Genomic DNA, 14,325 nt, shown 5'->3' with positions numbered 1-14,325 from the left:
ACTTCAAGGTATATTTTGACCCTGAAGTTCGTTTTCTGGATAGGTAATGACCAAAAATCGCCTTTTGGAAAATGTCAAAATGGATTTTTTTCCTCGCTTTTATACTATTTGGAACTGTATCAATGGTACACGGTGATGATGATCTATACCAAGTTCTTGGAGTGAAGAAGACTGCATCTCTAAAAGAAATTAAGCAAGCTTACAAGGCACAGGCAAGAGAATGGTAAGTTGAAACAGCCATTAGTTATTCGTGATGCTCTTTGATCTCTTCCCCGAGACACCACACCTTCTTCAGTGGAAATAGTCTAGTACAGAAAGTAGTCACTTTATTCAAATATTCCGGACATCCTTACAATAAATATAAAATGAGATATATTTAGCTTACATAAAGAAAGAAAGACATTTATTACAAAATCAAATTGTCAATAACTGCACGCATAAAGCCAATGCTGTGGTTAGCAAACCTGTCTCTCATCTTTGTACAGATAGTACATTCATGTAGATCTGAGATTGATTTTCCACCATGCTTGGCCGCTAATGTTTAATGGTCACCAGCAATTTTTATGTTGCAGGTCTCAATACTTTGACAAAAAAATACCTGGGTAGTACTGTGAGGCGGTTTTTATCTCTCAGCTGGAGTAATTACTTGTATATTTATTAATTCTGTTTAAAATTGTGAACTAATAGTTTGCTTTTACTTTTCTGTCTGCAGGCATCCAGATAAAAACAAGGACCCAAATGCAGCTGATGTTTTCACTAAAATAAATGAAGCATATGAGGTATATAAAAAGTGGCACTTTCATTTCCATCTTCAGATGTTTAACATTGTTCCAATCATGATGCTATCAACTGTAACTTTTAATTAGTGATGTGATAGATAATCATGAAAACTCTGAGCATTCTTAGACTATTTAATGTCTTTATATGATAAGTTTGCTTTAGGGTTCTTTGTGAAAACTTCATAAAATATAATGGCACAGTGTATATACAAGTACAGCTTTATATATAAACCAGTGTTCTGTTTTGGTCTGAACAAAAACATATTGATTGGCATGAAATTAGATATATAAAAGTGAATAAATTTCTGTATCAATTTCTGTTGTAATATCCCCTTCTCTGATGATAAGCCTATCTAAATCTATTTCAGTGCAAATGCCATCATATGCTATACATATTCTTTTACATGATTAATGCCCCTAGACCTAATAAACTACTTTGTGTCAGAAGTTTGTGTTGGCCCCGGCCCCAGTTTTATTGCAGAATAGATAATGATTGTTTTGTGAGACACATATTACATGTATTTTAATTTGAGCAGCTAGATACCATCAGGTGAACAACTTATGAATAAGAGTTTACTCAAAGACATGGTTATTTCAGAATCTTTAAATTTAATACAGTTATATTTAATGTTATCAATAATATTATAAGGCCTGGTTTCATTTCTATAATTTCTACTTCTGAACTGACTCATGTATTATGATGTATTTTCCCAGACCTTATACAGCATTATACACTATAGACAAGTTACCAGGCCCCACTTGTATAAAACAAGTCGAGATTTTCCTCAGCTAATATCTCCTTGAAAATATCTTGTATGAAAATTCCTCAAGGAATTTCAGGACATCCTAGCCGATGCCTTCCTCCTGTTCCTTGAGAAAATTTTATACAAGCCGTTTTTGAGAAGATATCAGCTGAGGAAAATCTCGACTTGAGGAAATCTCAAGTTGAGATGTTTTATACAAGTGGGGCCAGATCTTTATTTCCCTGCATAAGCACAAGAGACCAACTTCTTACTCATGATGAGAGGATATGGTTATTATTAGACAATGAAACATATTATCTATAATGTGGCTAAACCCTTATTGTCAAATAAATGCAGTAAATATGAGTAAGAGAAAGTTTTGAATAGATCAGTTTGTCTCAATAAGATAAGAGAACGGTAATAGACTTGCTGTTCCTTTATTTACTGGAAACAATTGTCAATATGATTGATAATTTTTGTGTAGTCTGGTGCAGTGTATTTTCACATGATTGGTTGATGATTCTTGCTTGATGTTACAATGTATAAATAATGCCCACAAATTTCTGTTTTAAGACCTTAAGTGATGAAGAAAAGAGACGACAGTATGACAGATTTGGGTACACAACTGCACGAGAACCTCAGAGACAGCATGGCTTTCACCAAGGTGGTGGACCTTTTGAAGGATTTGGAAATTTCTTCAGAAGTTCTGGATTCCATTTTGGAGGATTTGGTGGCGGAGAATCTATCATTGATAAATATACTGTCACTCACAGGTAGATTATGATATATACACATGGTATATAGTATGTAACGTTGTAGTGTACTGGTTAATGTCACTCACAAGTAGAGTATGCTATTGCAGTATAGCAAACTCATGGAGTCTGATTCATGCATGTTTCACTCCAAATCTTTGGTTACAAAACAATATTTCAACTATAACTCTATTATCAGAAAATAAGATGTTTCATTAATTTACCATAATAGCAATTATTAGTACTAAATAGTATAATGATGGATGTAGGCTGAAGGCCTCTATGTCCATATCAAATAAATACATGGAAATTTATAGAAATATAATATCAATAGCTCACAAGTTAGAGTTCTAGTATTCACAAATTATTTCCTGTTAGTTTTTATGTAGCTGATGTTCACTTTTTCTACCTGTATTTGTGTAGATGATTCCACATATCAGTCAGCAATTCTAAATCTAAAAAAGCACCCTCATTGTTTTGTGTTACAATGACATTTGTAAAGTTAAATGTCCCAATTACATTGTATTAGCCAAGAGATTGTCAAAAACCATGAGTCAGGCACCTAACATTAAGTACTACACATTAAAGCTTAGACTTATCTTTACCTTAGAACTACTATTACATGTTCTGTTACAGGTTGTACGAAACAAAGATCCTGCCTGAGAGCTTCCGTAAACCTTACTTCCTGTATGCTTATGCAGATTTCTGTTTCGAATGCTCAAGAATTGATCACCACATTGAGAAATTCATCAAAGAACTTGACCTTGTTGGTAAATACAAAATAGGTGTCATTAGCTTTGTTTAAAGTTATCATCTGTTGAATGTGTGTTAAAGAATCAGAGTAGTGGTCTGTACTGCCGTAGTTGTGTCCTTGGGCATGGTATCAGGCCACCTTTATTTTGTTCAGGTAGGTAGTCTCTAGTTATTACATGGATACATCACCTCACCCTAGCTGGTGACATGACTACAGACCCAGCAAGCAAACAAGATTTGTTGATTATATCACAGCCCTGAGGTTCCAATAGGCCTATTGCAGAATATGTATTGTAGTGATTTGATCACATGTGACGTATGATCTTTTTATTTCTCCTATAGGAATTGGTGTTGGAACTTTCCATGCAGGACATGCCGTTGGTTTGGCCTCAGAACTCCGTGTCCATCATGTACCAGCCATTTTAGGAATTGTCAATGGGAGGTCAACTTTCTTCACTGGAAATGTAGGACCTCAACAGTTTCGAGACTTCATCAGGAAAATGTTCCCAGCAAAACTCATAGAAAGGGTAAAACATTGGCAGATTTTCTGTCTTCTAAAATTTCTATTACAAGTATTCAGGAAATTTTATCGAAAAGCTTTTTACGTAGAAACATGTACCTGTATGTGACAGAGTTTCCTTTTTTGGTAAATATTTGGCCAAAAAAGCAACAGATTGAAATTTCTGTGTTGTTGTTACAAATTGTCAAAGCTTGTCTGTCAGTCCCTCGAAAGATCAGTCTCCACTGACTGTCATTTCTGTCTGAACACATGTCACAGAAAGGTTTTGTCACAAAAATGTACAAAATGTGAAAACATTTTACTGGGTATTTTAAGATTTTTTTCTTAAAAATTTGATACATGTGCCAAGATTTAAATACTCAAAAATGATGTTTTGACATCCAAAGTTATTTCATTAGTATCTTTTAATGAACATTTAGTCTTTTTCCGTGCTTTTTTTTCTCAATCAAACATGCTGATCTCTATGAATTCACATTTACCTGCTTTGTTATTCAGAAGTTGACAGATGGCACATACAACGCTTTCCTAGATGGATGGACAGACAACCAAGTACGGGCTATTATCTTAGGACAGAAAGAAGAACCTGCCATCAGATTTCTTGCCACTGCAATGTACTACAAAGATTTTGTCAAATTTGCATATATAAATACGGGATCACCAGACGTTGTGAAAATCATGAAGAAAAATGGAGTTAATAAACACAGAGACACGTTACTCATGTTTAATGAAGAATCTTCATCTCCAGTCGCTACTATTAGTGTAAGTGTTAAAATAATCATATGTAAAATTCACACTCGAGATATTCTATTTAATGAGGAAGATCTGGACCTCAACTCTCAACTTCATCAATATATTTGTAGTGATCAAAATGATCTTAATATTGGTTCCTGTTTGGTAAGTGTTATTGGTCACTGTCTAGTTATTTAAGGTTGAGGTCATGATCTAGCTCCTTAAAATCAAAGTCATTTGCAAAAACATCTAAAACAAATTCATCTTCAGCTCCTCAAAACAGAACTAAAGATCATTATGAAGTTCCTCTTATTCAATGTCAATTTCATTTTCCTTTATTTCAAATAATCAGTTAATCAGTTACTCAGTCAATGTCACTACAAAAGTATGTTGTTCCTGTAAGTCTAAGTCATTTTCTGTTACTTTTAAGTCCAGGTTTTACTGTTACTTTTAAATTCAGGTCTTACTGCAAATGTTTTCTGCCTATTTCATTCCTTCTGTTGCAAAATTACTTTTTTTTCTTTGTATGATAAAGTTGAACCTGTTTATAAAGACCATACAAAACCATAGTTGTCTATATAGAGAGGTGACTGTTAAGTCAAGATCAGCTGATTAATAACATGTGGTTAATTTGTTTATAACAGATGCATCAGTTGTCACGGAGTACACTAAATGAAGTTATTGAAAGTAACAAATTCTTGCTACTGCCGAGACTGTCATCCCAAGAACGATTTGAAGAGCTTTGCCCCATCGAACGTGTAGCACGTCGTAAAAAGTAAATAAATTTGATTCTTTGGTAATTTTGTTTGAGAATTGGAATTTTTTGGTAGTATTATTATTGGAATGTGGGCTGTAGTTTAAACATACTGGTAAGTGTAATAAGTATGGTTTAAGGGGTTTAGAGGTTCAAGAAAACTAAAGATGTAAAATGGCATATTTCACTTTACAGAGCAATCAAATAATGTATACAAATGTATTATGTACCAGGTATGTCGAGAATGGAGCTTTGCAATTTATCACAGATTTATGGCATAAAAAGGTTCAAATATTAGGAAATGTATCCATACGTACCAATATATTGAGGGTTAAATAGGTTAAATTCTTTAATTTTTTTTTTTTTTTTTACTAATGAGTGGTTCATATTTCTGTGTGTTAAGCAAAAGTTTGAAGCAAAAGGGAATATCATGGAATGGTTTGAAGTTTTCTATATATTTCTGATTGTGAAGGTTTTCCAGGATTATAAGGCTTTTGAGATTTTAGATTATCATGATAGTAGGTTTTCTATCCTCTAAACCCTTACCAGGAAAATTGTCTAAACAATGGAGGAAAGATTGAGGTATTATACTTATACAAAATTGTTGTTCTTTTTTGACATCTCTACATTGTATTGTTTATTATTAATCATTCCTTTTATTTTGCAGATTGTGCATTGTTCTTTTTACAAAGAAAGCAAAAAATAATGAAGTCTATCGTGAATCATTCCGTCAGTACATTCGACGGTCCCCATTTCTACAACAGGATCGTGTGAGATTTACCTACATATATGAAGACACCCAGAAGGATTTCGTGAAGAGTTTAACAAAGGGAAGCAAATCTGTTGTTGAAAAAAATGCTGTAAAGGTATTTATTTAAGACTTACTTCCCACATATAATTAACATTGTTTGATAGATTTTCTTGGTCTGAATGGACTAATTTGATTTTCAGCTCATCTGCTTTTGAGTGCAGAAGAGCGTTAATCTTCACATTGGTTCAGATGTCCATGTCTACAATGGTATATCATTCTGTCAGGATGTCGGTACTAGTAAAGGCATTCTATTTTGACCTTACATTGAAAAATAGTAAAAATAATCAGCTTAGAAACTTATGAAATGATGCTAGCTTTAATAAGACAGGTTTATACAGACTTTAAAGGAATAACTCACTAAAGGTGATTACTACACAGCAATGATATCTTTTCACATCAATATACATTTGTCAAAAATGATAGCATTGAATTTACCATTATATTTACACAATGCCTTACAGCTGTATGTACTGTACATGTAGATTCACGATAAACAGTATGTAAGGTAAATCATTATAATGGTTTAAAACAACAAATGATTCCTAAGACATTGATGTTCATTATCTACATTTAATTAACATGGATTAATTTTCACGTATTCATTGTTTACAGTATTCTTCTCCAGACATTTTCTTCCTTCTGTTTTCAACTGGAGATGTTTTAATTTATTATCCAAACATATATAACACTATTTTTTCTCTCTTAGCATCTCGTAAAATATGACCATTTTGATAATTATATTGAGTTTGATTTAATAAACCATGAATATTTCCTCGACATCAGAGGGTGTATATTGTCATGCCCTGCAGTGCCCTGACTGCTTTTTAGATTTGTGAAAATCATGTTTTTGCGTTCTTATAAATATTGTACATCTGATATTATCATACCCTTATTCCAACATATGGTATTTGAACAGTCATAAATGAGGGAGAAAGAAATCTAAGCAAACGTTTTTCTATCCACAGTATCAGAAACACTTGAAAGATGAGATAGATTGAAAATAATGAGACTACTTCTTATCACTGCCTGATTTGTTGTAGGTTGTCCTTATATGGAGGATGGATATATACCACCTGAGCTATGATTGGCTGAAATCGGGATGGAGTGCTGATCCAAATCGACTAGAGGAATGTGAAGAATACCTGGAGGAGAAAGTCAAGCTTCTCCTTAACTCTGATCAGTCTTTGGCGTACAAGACTCTTTTACCGGAGTTCCATAACGAACATGCTTTGGTATGTAAATTGACAGTACTGAGTATTATCCGATTTATTGGTAGTTATATACATGTCTACTGACAAAGGTTGATGGTGAGGTTACTGAGACTTGGTTCACTATCCATACCATGAATTGTTTTATGTCAGGATGAGATATAAAATTACATCTATAATATTAAAAGATTTTTCTTTTTTTTGGGAGGGGGTGGGGGGGGATAGTTGGATAGTTCTGCATGTTAAGCCCAGGGGGATTAATTACTGATGTTGGGCATCTTTTATATGAAACTGTAAATAGATCTGAGTGAGGTTATTACTACACATGGGCTTGTGACAGAAAAAGTATGGTATAGGTGGTGACATTTGGATTAGTTTTAATCAGTACCATGTTTACCGTAAACAAAACCCAGTGTGACATTACATAGACTCTTAGTTTTGACTGAGGTGGGCTTATTACTGGACAACACTATAGGGTTTGTGGGTACTTCTACTAAAGCTATAATTATGTATAAGTGGGTGCTCTTATATTTAGGACATTTTATTTACATGATAAACAACTGATATATAGTTCCATAACCACCAAGTTAATGATCTTTATTGATCTTCTATATGCTGACAATGTGTACAGTAAATATGAGACTTGAGTTTTTAAACACATTTGGTTGCTCAAGGAACCAAGATTTGTGTGTTGAAGCATTATCGGGTTGTGTACCTTTACAATTACAAAATTTCTTCTAGGAATTCATGATGATGATAGATATAAATAAAAGATGTACATATTAACATTAAAGTTGAAAGGTCACCTCAGACAGAGTCTCAGGGTGATAAACGGGATCCCCTTTTGTCCAGCTTCATGTGTCTTTTAACATTTTCCTGGAAACACCTGAACCAATGAAATTTTACGGAAACCTTCCTTGGTTAAAGACACGCTAAAATTGTAAATAAATGGTCCCCAACCCCAAGGGGCCTGAGGGGCGGTGCCAAAAAGGGTCAAATTGATTGAAATTTCAAAAGTTTTCTTCTCAAATCCAGGTATGGTAGATGGATGGAAAGGCTTTCAGAGGCTTTACCAAAATTGTAAATTTCATGACCCCATTGTCTCACAATTCCCCCAGGGGAGGGGGGAAAATTTACTATTGTTTATATAGTTAAATTACATTTTTGAGCATAATTTCTTTTTCTTTCAGAAATAGTTCAAACTTGATAAGAATCATATAATCTGACATTTAGATGAGATGCACATATTGACCTTGGCTGACCCCTTCAGGGGTTGATTGGCGGGGTCAAAAATGGGTCAAATTGAGTGAAGTTCCAAAGATTGTCTAATGTTCTTGGATGGAAGATTTTATATAGGAAAAATTCAACTTTTTAGTTTGATTTCTTTTAGTTCAAACTTGGTTAGAAGCCTTATCAGGGGACAGCAGTTCATGTTATGTACAGTTTATTGTTTTGATTTTGAGTTTCGTCAAGGATGGAATCTTATCTCATTAAACAGGGTCTCATGGTGCGCATTGTGTACAGACTCCTTGACTGGGCTGAGAGAGTATTCTCCTTTTTCACATCGTAAGTATTTTATCCTAACCAAGGCTGGTTGAGATGCACGGCAGTAAGACACCAGTCTGACCATGTGAGCTCCGTTTCCATGGATACAGCAGATTCCCTCCTGTAAGACCTCTGGCTCACTTTCATCCCAGGCCAATGGGAATCATTAATACTAGTGGAGATAAACTTTGCATTGTCACAGTAAAATGAAGTAAAGACATTATAATAAATTTTAACCTGATCGTACAAGTTGTATTCAGGATATCGGTGTCAGGATATGATAGATTATAAGAGGTTATTAACGATGTTGTCAAATGTTTTATTTGCTAAAATGAGGAAACAGCTCTGTTAATTTAACCAAATAAAAAAATTGTGTACAGTTCAATTCACACCAGCAGAGGACTGAACCTGTTATGTTATGCGTTACCACTGCCTTACCTGGGTGGCCAGGCAGCACAGTGGTAATGCACTCGACTTTCACTTAGCTGTCGAGGGTTTGATTTCCAGACCAGACTTGAGGGGTTTTCCTTGAGTTCTCCGGTTTCCCCTGGCAGTAACACCTTTCATGTGCTTACATCCGGGCCAACAAGAGTGATTAGTATAAGCTGAAATAACTTTTTTCGCAATTGTTGTAAAATAAATAAAGTTTAAATTTAATAGTGTACATTTATTATGTGTAACAAGCGTTTATTACACATAGGTTGTCAACATTACAGGTTCCGTTCTCTTTTAAAGGCTTATGGTATAAGTGTTTAAGACTGGTTATTAACAACAACTATCATCAAATCAAATTATTATGTCCATAAAATTTTTGTGGGGAGATGAGAGGGCATATGGTGTTAATGTTCCACATGTTCTTCCATTTTAATTCATTTTGTTCTGTTAAAAATCAATGTCTTATTTTGAGAATTCCTTAACAGATCGGATTCCTGTTTATTCAGTAGTGTCATAACATCAAGTTCTGTACATCATATCACATAAAGATGGTCTTGGGTCAAGGGTAAAGAGTCAAGGTCACATTATACAAAGGAAATGGAGCATTCATATCAGATGAACATTTCTTAATTTTATACTGAAATACAAATCTGTACAAACCACAGTATATTGAATTAATGATTAGGGTGTCTTGTTGACTGTAATGTAATTTTCCTTAGTAAGAAAACACTTACACTTTTTGGTGTTAAAATTCTGGATATCGGTTGGTTAGGTGGTGTATAGTTTATATGTTCTTATAAAATATATTTAAAACGCAACAATAATAATAATTTAGATCACAGTCTTATAGTTAATACACCAGTCTTATCAGTTACCAACAATGTGTATTGCTTGTCTTTCTTGTCTGAAAAATATCAAGGACTTTTATGCTCCACTACATGATGTTCTTGGTGATGTTTCTTGATGACATCATATGATAGTGATAAGGACTTTGTATTACTGCAGGAACTAAGAGATGAACCTTGTGTTTACTCAGGTATGACTGTTTTTACTGCAGGAACTTACAGATAAACCTTGTGTTTACTCAGGTATGACTGTTATACTGTAGGTTCTAACAGATAAGCCTTGTGTTTACTCAGGTATGACTGTTTTTACTGCAGGAACTTACAGATAAACCTTGTGTTTACTCAGGTATGACTGTTTTTACTGCAGGAACAAAGAGATAAGCCTTGTGTTTACTCAGGTATGACTGTTTTTACTGCAGGAACTAAGAGATAAACCTTGTGTTTACTCATGTATGACTGTTTTTACTGCAGGAACTAAGAGATAAACCTTGTGTTTACTCAGGTATGACTGTTTTTACTGCAGGAACTTACAGATAAACCTTGTGTTTACTCAGGTATGACTGTTTTTACTGCAGGAACTTACAGATAAACCTTGTGTTTACTCAGATATGACTGTTTTTACTGCAGGAACTTACAGATAAACCTTGTGTTTACTCAGGTATGACTGTTTTTACTGCAGGAACTTACAGATAAACCTTGTGTTTACTCAGGTATGACTGTTTTTACTGCAGGAACAAAGAGATAAGCCTTGTGTTTACTCAGGTATGACTGTTTTTACTGCAGGGACTTACAGATAAACCTTGTGTTTACTTAGGTATGACTGTTTTTACTGCAGGAGCTTACAGATAAACCTTGTGTTTACTCAGGTATGACTGTTTTTACTGCAGGAACTTACAGAGAAACCTTGTGTTTACTCAGGTATGACTGTTTTACTATAGGAACTAAGAGATAAACCTTGTGTTTACTCAGGTATGACTGTTATACTGTAGGTTCTAACAGATAAACCTTGTGTTTACTCAGGTACAACCATTTTACTGTGTGAACTAACAGATAAACCTTGTGTGTTTACCCAGGTACGACGGTTTTACAATAGGAACTGTCCTACTCTCTCTGTTCCTCATGTTTTGTATGGGATATTTCATGAACAAAATGGCGGCTATAGAACATGAGCAGGTGATGGAAAAGAAACCCAAAAATGTGAAATCCAGACCTCCTTCAACGTATGTAATCATTGATTATCAAATCTGATTTAGTCACCATCTGTCTGTACTGAATTTTTAAAGAATTTTTTTTTATCTTTCAATATTTCTCATTCCTAGTAATAGATGATTTACAGTATGTGCAAACCTTTACTGACAAATATTTTGTTGTTTCATTTTAATCTTTTAATAAAATTTATTTTTTTCTATTTTTGACATGAACAGTTTAAGTTGAATTAGAGAATTATTTGCTTTCTATACAGAAACAGTGTTTTGACTTTTAGAAATGTATTAGGTTTATGTCAACATCTTTTTAATGATATCCAAGAATCATGTAAAAGAAAATGCTCAGTTTGAAATTTCTCCTATTTTCAGTTCTGTAGACAACAAGAAAGTCAACTTGTATGAGATCAACTATAAGTCATATAATGACTTGATTGTCAATGTGGAGACCGGGTTGACCTTTGCCCTCTTGGTGGACGAGGAATCAAAAGAGAGGCTGCTCAACCGCTTTGGAGAACTAGTTTTCCCAAATTATACAAGGTAGATAAAAGCTGAATAGTATCTGCTAAGTGACTTCTGATTTTGGAATGTCCTATGTAAACCAGAATGTCAAAAAGTTGTTGGCACTCTTGACTGACTGGCACAGTCATGCTGTTTACTGCCAGCAAGACAACCTTGATCTTAATCTTAGGGCACATGCGTTAATGATACAAGTCAGTGAGGAAGGTGTCTACAGGCTTGGAGAGACAGACAAAATCAATTCCTTAATGTCATATGCCTACTGCAAGTTTGCTGAAGGCAATCAGCATCTGGAACCATCAGAATCAAGTATAGAATGGACATCAGGTCCAGGGGAAGTAACTCTGTTTAGCTTGTAGTGTTAAGATAAGGGGACATTTCTAAACAACACTGTTGGTAGCCAACCTATTCCCACCAGTGTATGATACAGGTGTTGGTAGTGCCTGGTGAGGAAAGGTCAGGGGCCAGTAAACTTGATGTAAAAGATGTACAAATGTAGTGATAAAATGGAAAAAAGCTTACAGATAACATAGATTCCTTGTTTATCTCTAAATATGTAGAGAATTTATAAAAAAACAAACTGATATAACAATATAACTTTATTGGGAGAAATATGGGGTGTATGTAAGTTATATATAGTGGATAAATTGTAATGTCAAAGATTAGCCCCAGCTATCTGAAATCAAACATTATTCTAAATTTGTACTGATACTCCAGGGCCCCAGACTTGACAATATCTGATGTGGAGTTGAGGACCAGTATTATATGTATTGTATATGGAAATGGTAGAAAGATATTGTTTAATAGGTTGGTGCTGTTGTTTACTTACTTATCTATAATCTTACAACCATTGTAGGTACAGTGCCTTGACATTTGGTTTCATCGACTTGGATCTCTACCTTGGATGGTACAGACACTTACTAGAAGAATGTGTTGATTTCAAACAGGATCTCTCAAACATTAAAGTCAAGAGCTGTGTGGGAACTGTCCTGGCCATTAATGGTTTCAGAAACTATTACTATATCTACCACCCAAAACGAGTGCGGAAATGGGTCCGTCAACACACTGAAAACATACCAAGCTCAATAGGATTTTTTGATACCGATGAAGAATCAGATTCGGAGGAGAAACGCTTCAAAGGAGACCAGCCCATGGTAGAGGACCTTTTGAAAGGCTACATAACTTGGATGGACCGAGTATTTGATGGATCTGTGAAGAAAATTCGAGTACCATACTGGCCTGAAATGGTGATTAAGTAAAATTTGTCTATATGATTTTGTTTAATCCAAAAAATTACACAACAAAATTATAAACTAAACTTCAAGTAAGAATTTAAAGAACCTGAAGTTTTACCACTTCATATGTGCAATTACATAATGTCAGATTTGTCTGCCATGATAATTAAGATCACCAATTAATAAGAACTAATTTCTCTAAGATTACCTATTAATAAGAACTAATTTCTCTAAGATTACCTATTAATAAGAACTAATTTCTCTAAGATTACCTATTAATAAGAACTAATTTCTCTAAGATTACCTATTAATAAGAACTAATTTCTCTAAGATCACCAATTAATAAGAACTAATTTCTCTAAGATTACCTATTAATAAGAACTAATTTCTCTAAGATTACCTATTAATAAGAACTAATTTCTCTAAGATTACCTATTAATAAGAACTAATTTCTCTAAGATTACCTATTAATAAGAACTAATTTCTCTAAGATTACCTATTAATAAGAACTAATTTCTCTAAGATTACCTATTAATAAGAACTAATTTCTCTAAGATTACCTATTAATAAGAACTTATTTCTCTAAGATCACCAATTAATAAGAACTAATTTCTCTAAGATTACCTATTAATAAGAACTAATTTCTCTAAGATTACCTATTAATAAGAACTAATTTCTCTAAGATTACCTATTAATAAGAACTAATTTCTCTAAGATTACCTATTAATAAGAACTAATTTCTCTAAGATTACCTATTAATAAGAACTAATTTCTCTAAGATTACCTATTAATAAGAACTAATTTCTCTAAGATTACCTATTAATAAGAACTAATTTCTCTAAGATTACCTATTAATAAGAACTAATTTCTCTAAGATCACCAATTAATAAGAACTAATTTCTCTAAGATCACCAATTAATAAGAACTAATTTCTCTAAGATTACCTATTAATAAGAACTAATTTCTCTAAGATTACCTATTAATAAGAACTAATTTCTCTAAGATTACCTATTAATAAGAACTAATTTCTCTAAGATTACCAATTAATAAGAACTAATTTCTCTAAGATTACCAATTAATAAGAACTAATTTCTCTAAGATTACCAATTAATAAGAACTAATTTCTCTAAGATTACCAATTAATAAGAACTAATTTCTCTAAGATTACCTATTAATAAGAACTAATTTCTCTAAGATTACCTATTAATAAGAACTAATTTCTCTAAGATTACCTATTAATAAGAACTAATTTCTCTAAGATTACCAATTAATAAGAACTAATTTCTCTAAGATTACCTATTAATAAGAACTAATTTCTCTAAGATTACCAATTAATAAGAACTAATTTCTCTAAGATTACCTATTAATAAGAACTAATTTCTCTAAGATTACCTATTAATAAGAACTAATTTCTCTAAGATTACCTATTAATAAGAACTAATTTCTCTAAGATCACCTATTAATAAGAACTAATTTCTCTAAGATTACCTATTAA

The 14,325-nt window shown here is 33.3% G+C and overlaps 1 protein-coding gene across 1 annotated transcript; it reads left to right on the top strand.

Annotated features, from left to right (window-relative positions):
* Nucleotides 1–122: 122 nt before the first annotated feature.
* Nucleotides 123–13,078, top strand: LOC132557845 (dnaJ homolog subfamily C member 16-like). The gene is made up of 13 exons (XM_060222374.1): nucleotides 123–223; nucleotides 713–779; nucleotides 2,096–2,295; nucleotides 2,911–3,044; nucleotides 3,370–3,554; nucleotides 4,043–4,306; nucleotides 4,921–5,051; nucleotides 5,698–5,896; nucleotides 6,882–7,073; nucleotides 8,548–8,615; nucleotides 10,948–11,094; nucleotides 11,449–11,616; nucleotides 12,452–13,078. Exons 1-13 carry the CDS (start codon nucleotides 123–125, stop codon nucleotides 12,852–12,854), a joined length of 2,259 nt encoding a protein of 752 aa, XP_060078357.1. The 3' UTR covers nucleotides 12,855–13,078.
* Nucleotides 13,079–14,325: the final 1,247 nt, after the last annotated feature.

The sequence above is a fragment of the Ylistrum balloti genome, unplaced genomic scaffold (genome assembly GCF_031769215.1).
Source record: "Ylistrum balloti isolate Yb309-2 unplaced genomic scaffold, AGI_CSIRO_Ybal_v1 Utg369656, whole genome shotgun sequence".
Lineage (NCBI taxonomy): Eukaryota > Metazoa > Mollusca > Bivalvia > Pectinida > Pectinidae > Ylistrum > Ylistrum balloti.
The sequence above is the reverse complement of the archived record's forward strand: the minus strand, read 5'-3'. Positions and strand labels throughout refer to the sequence as shown.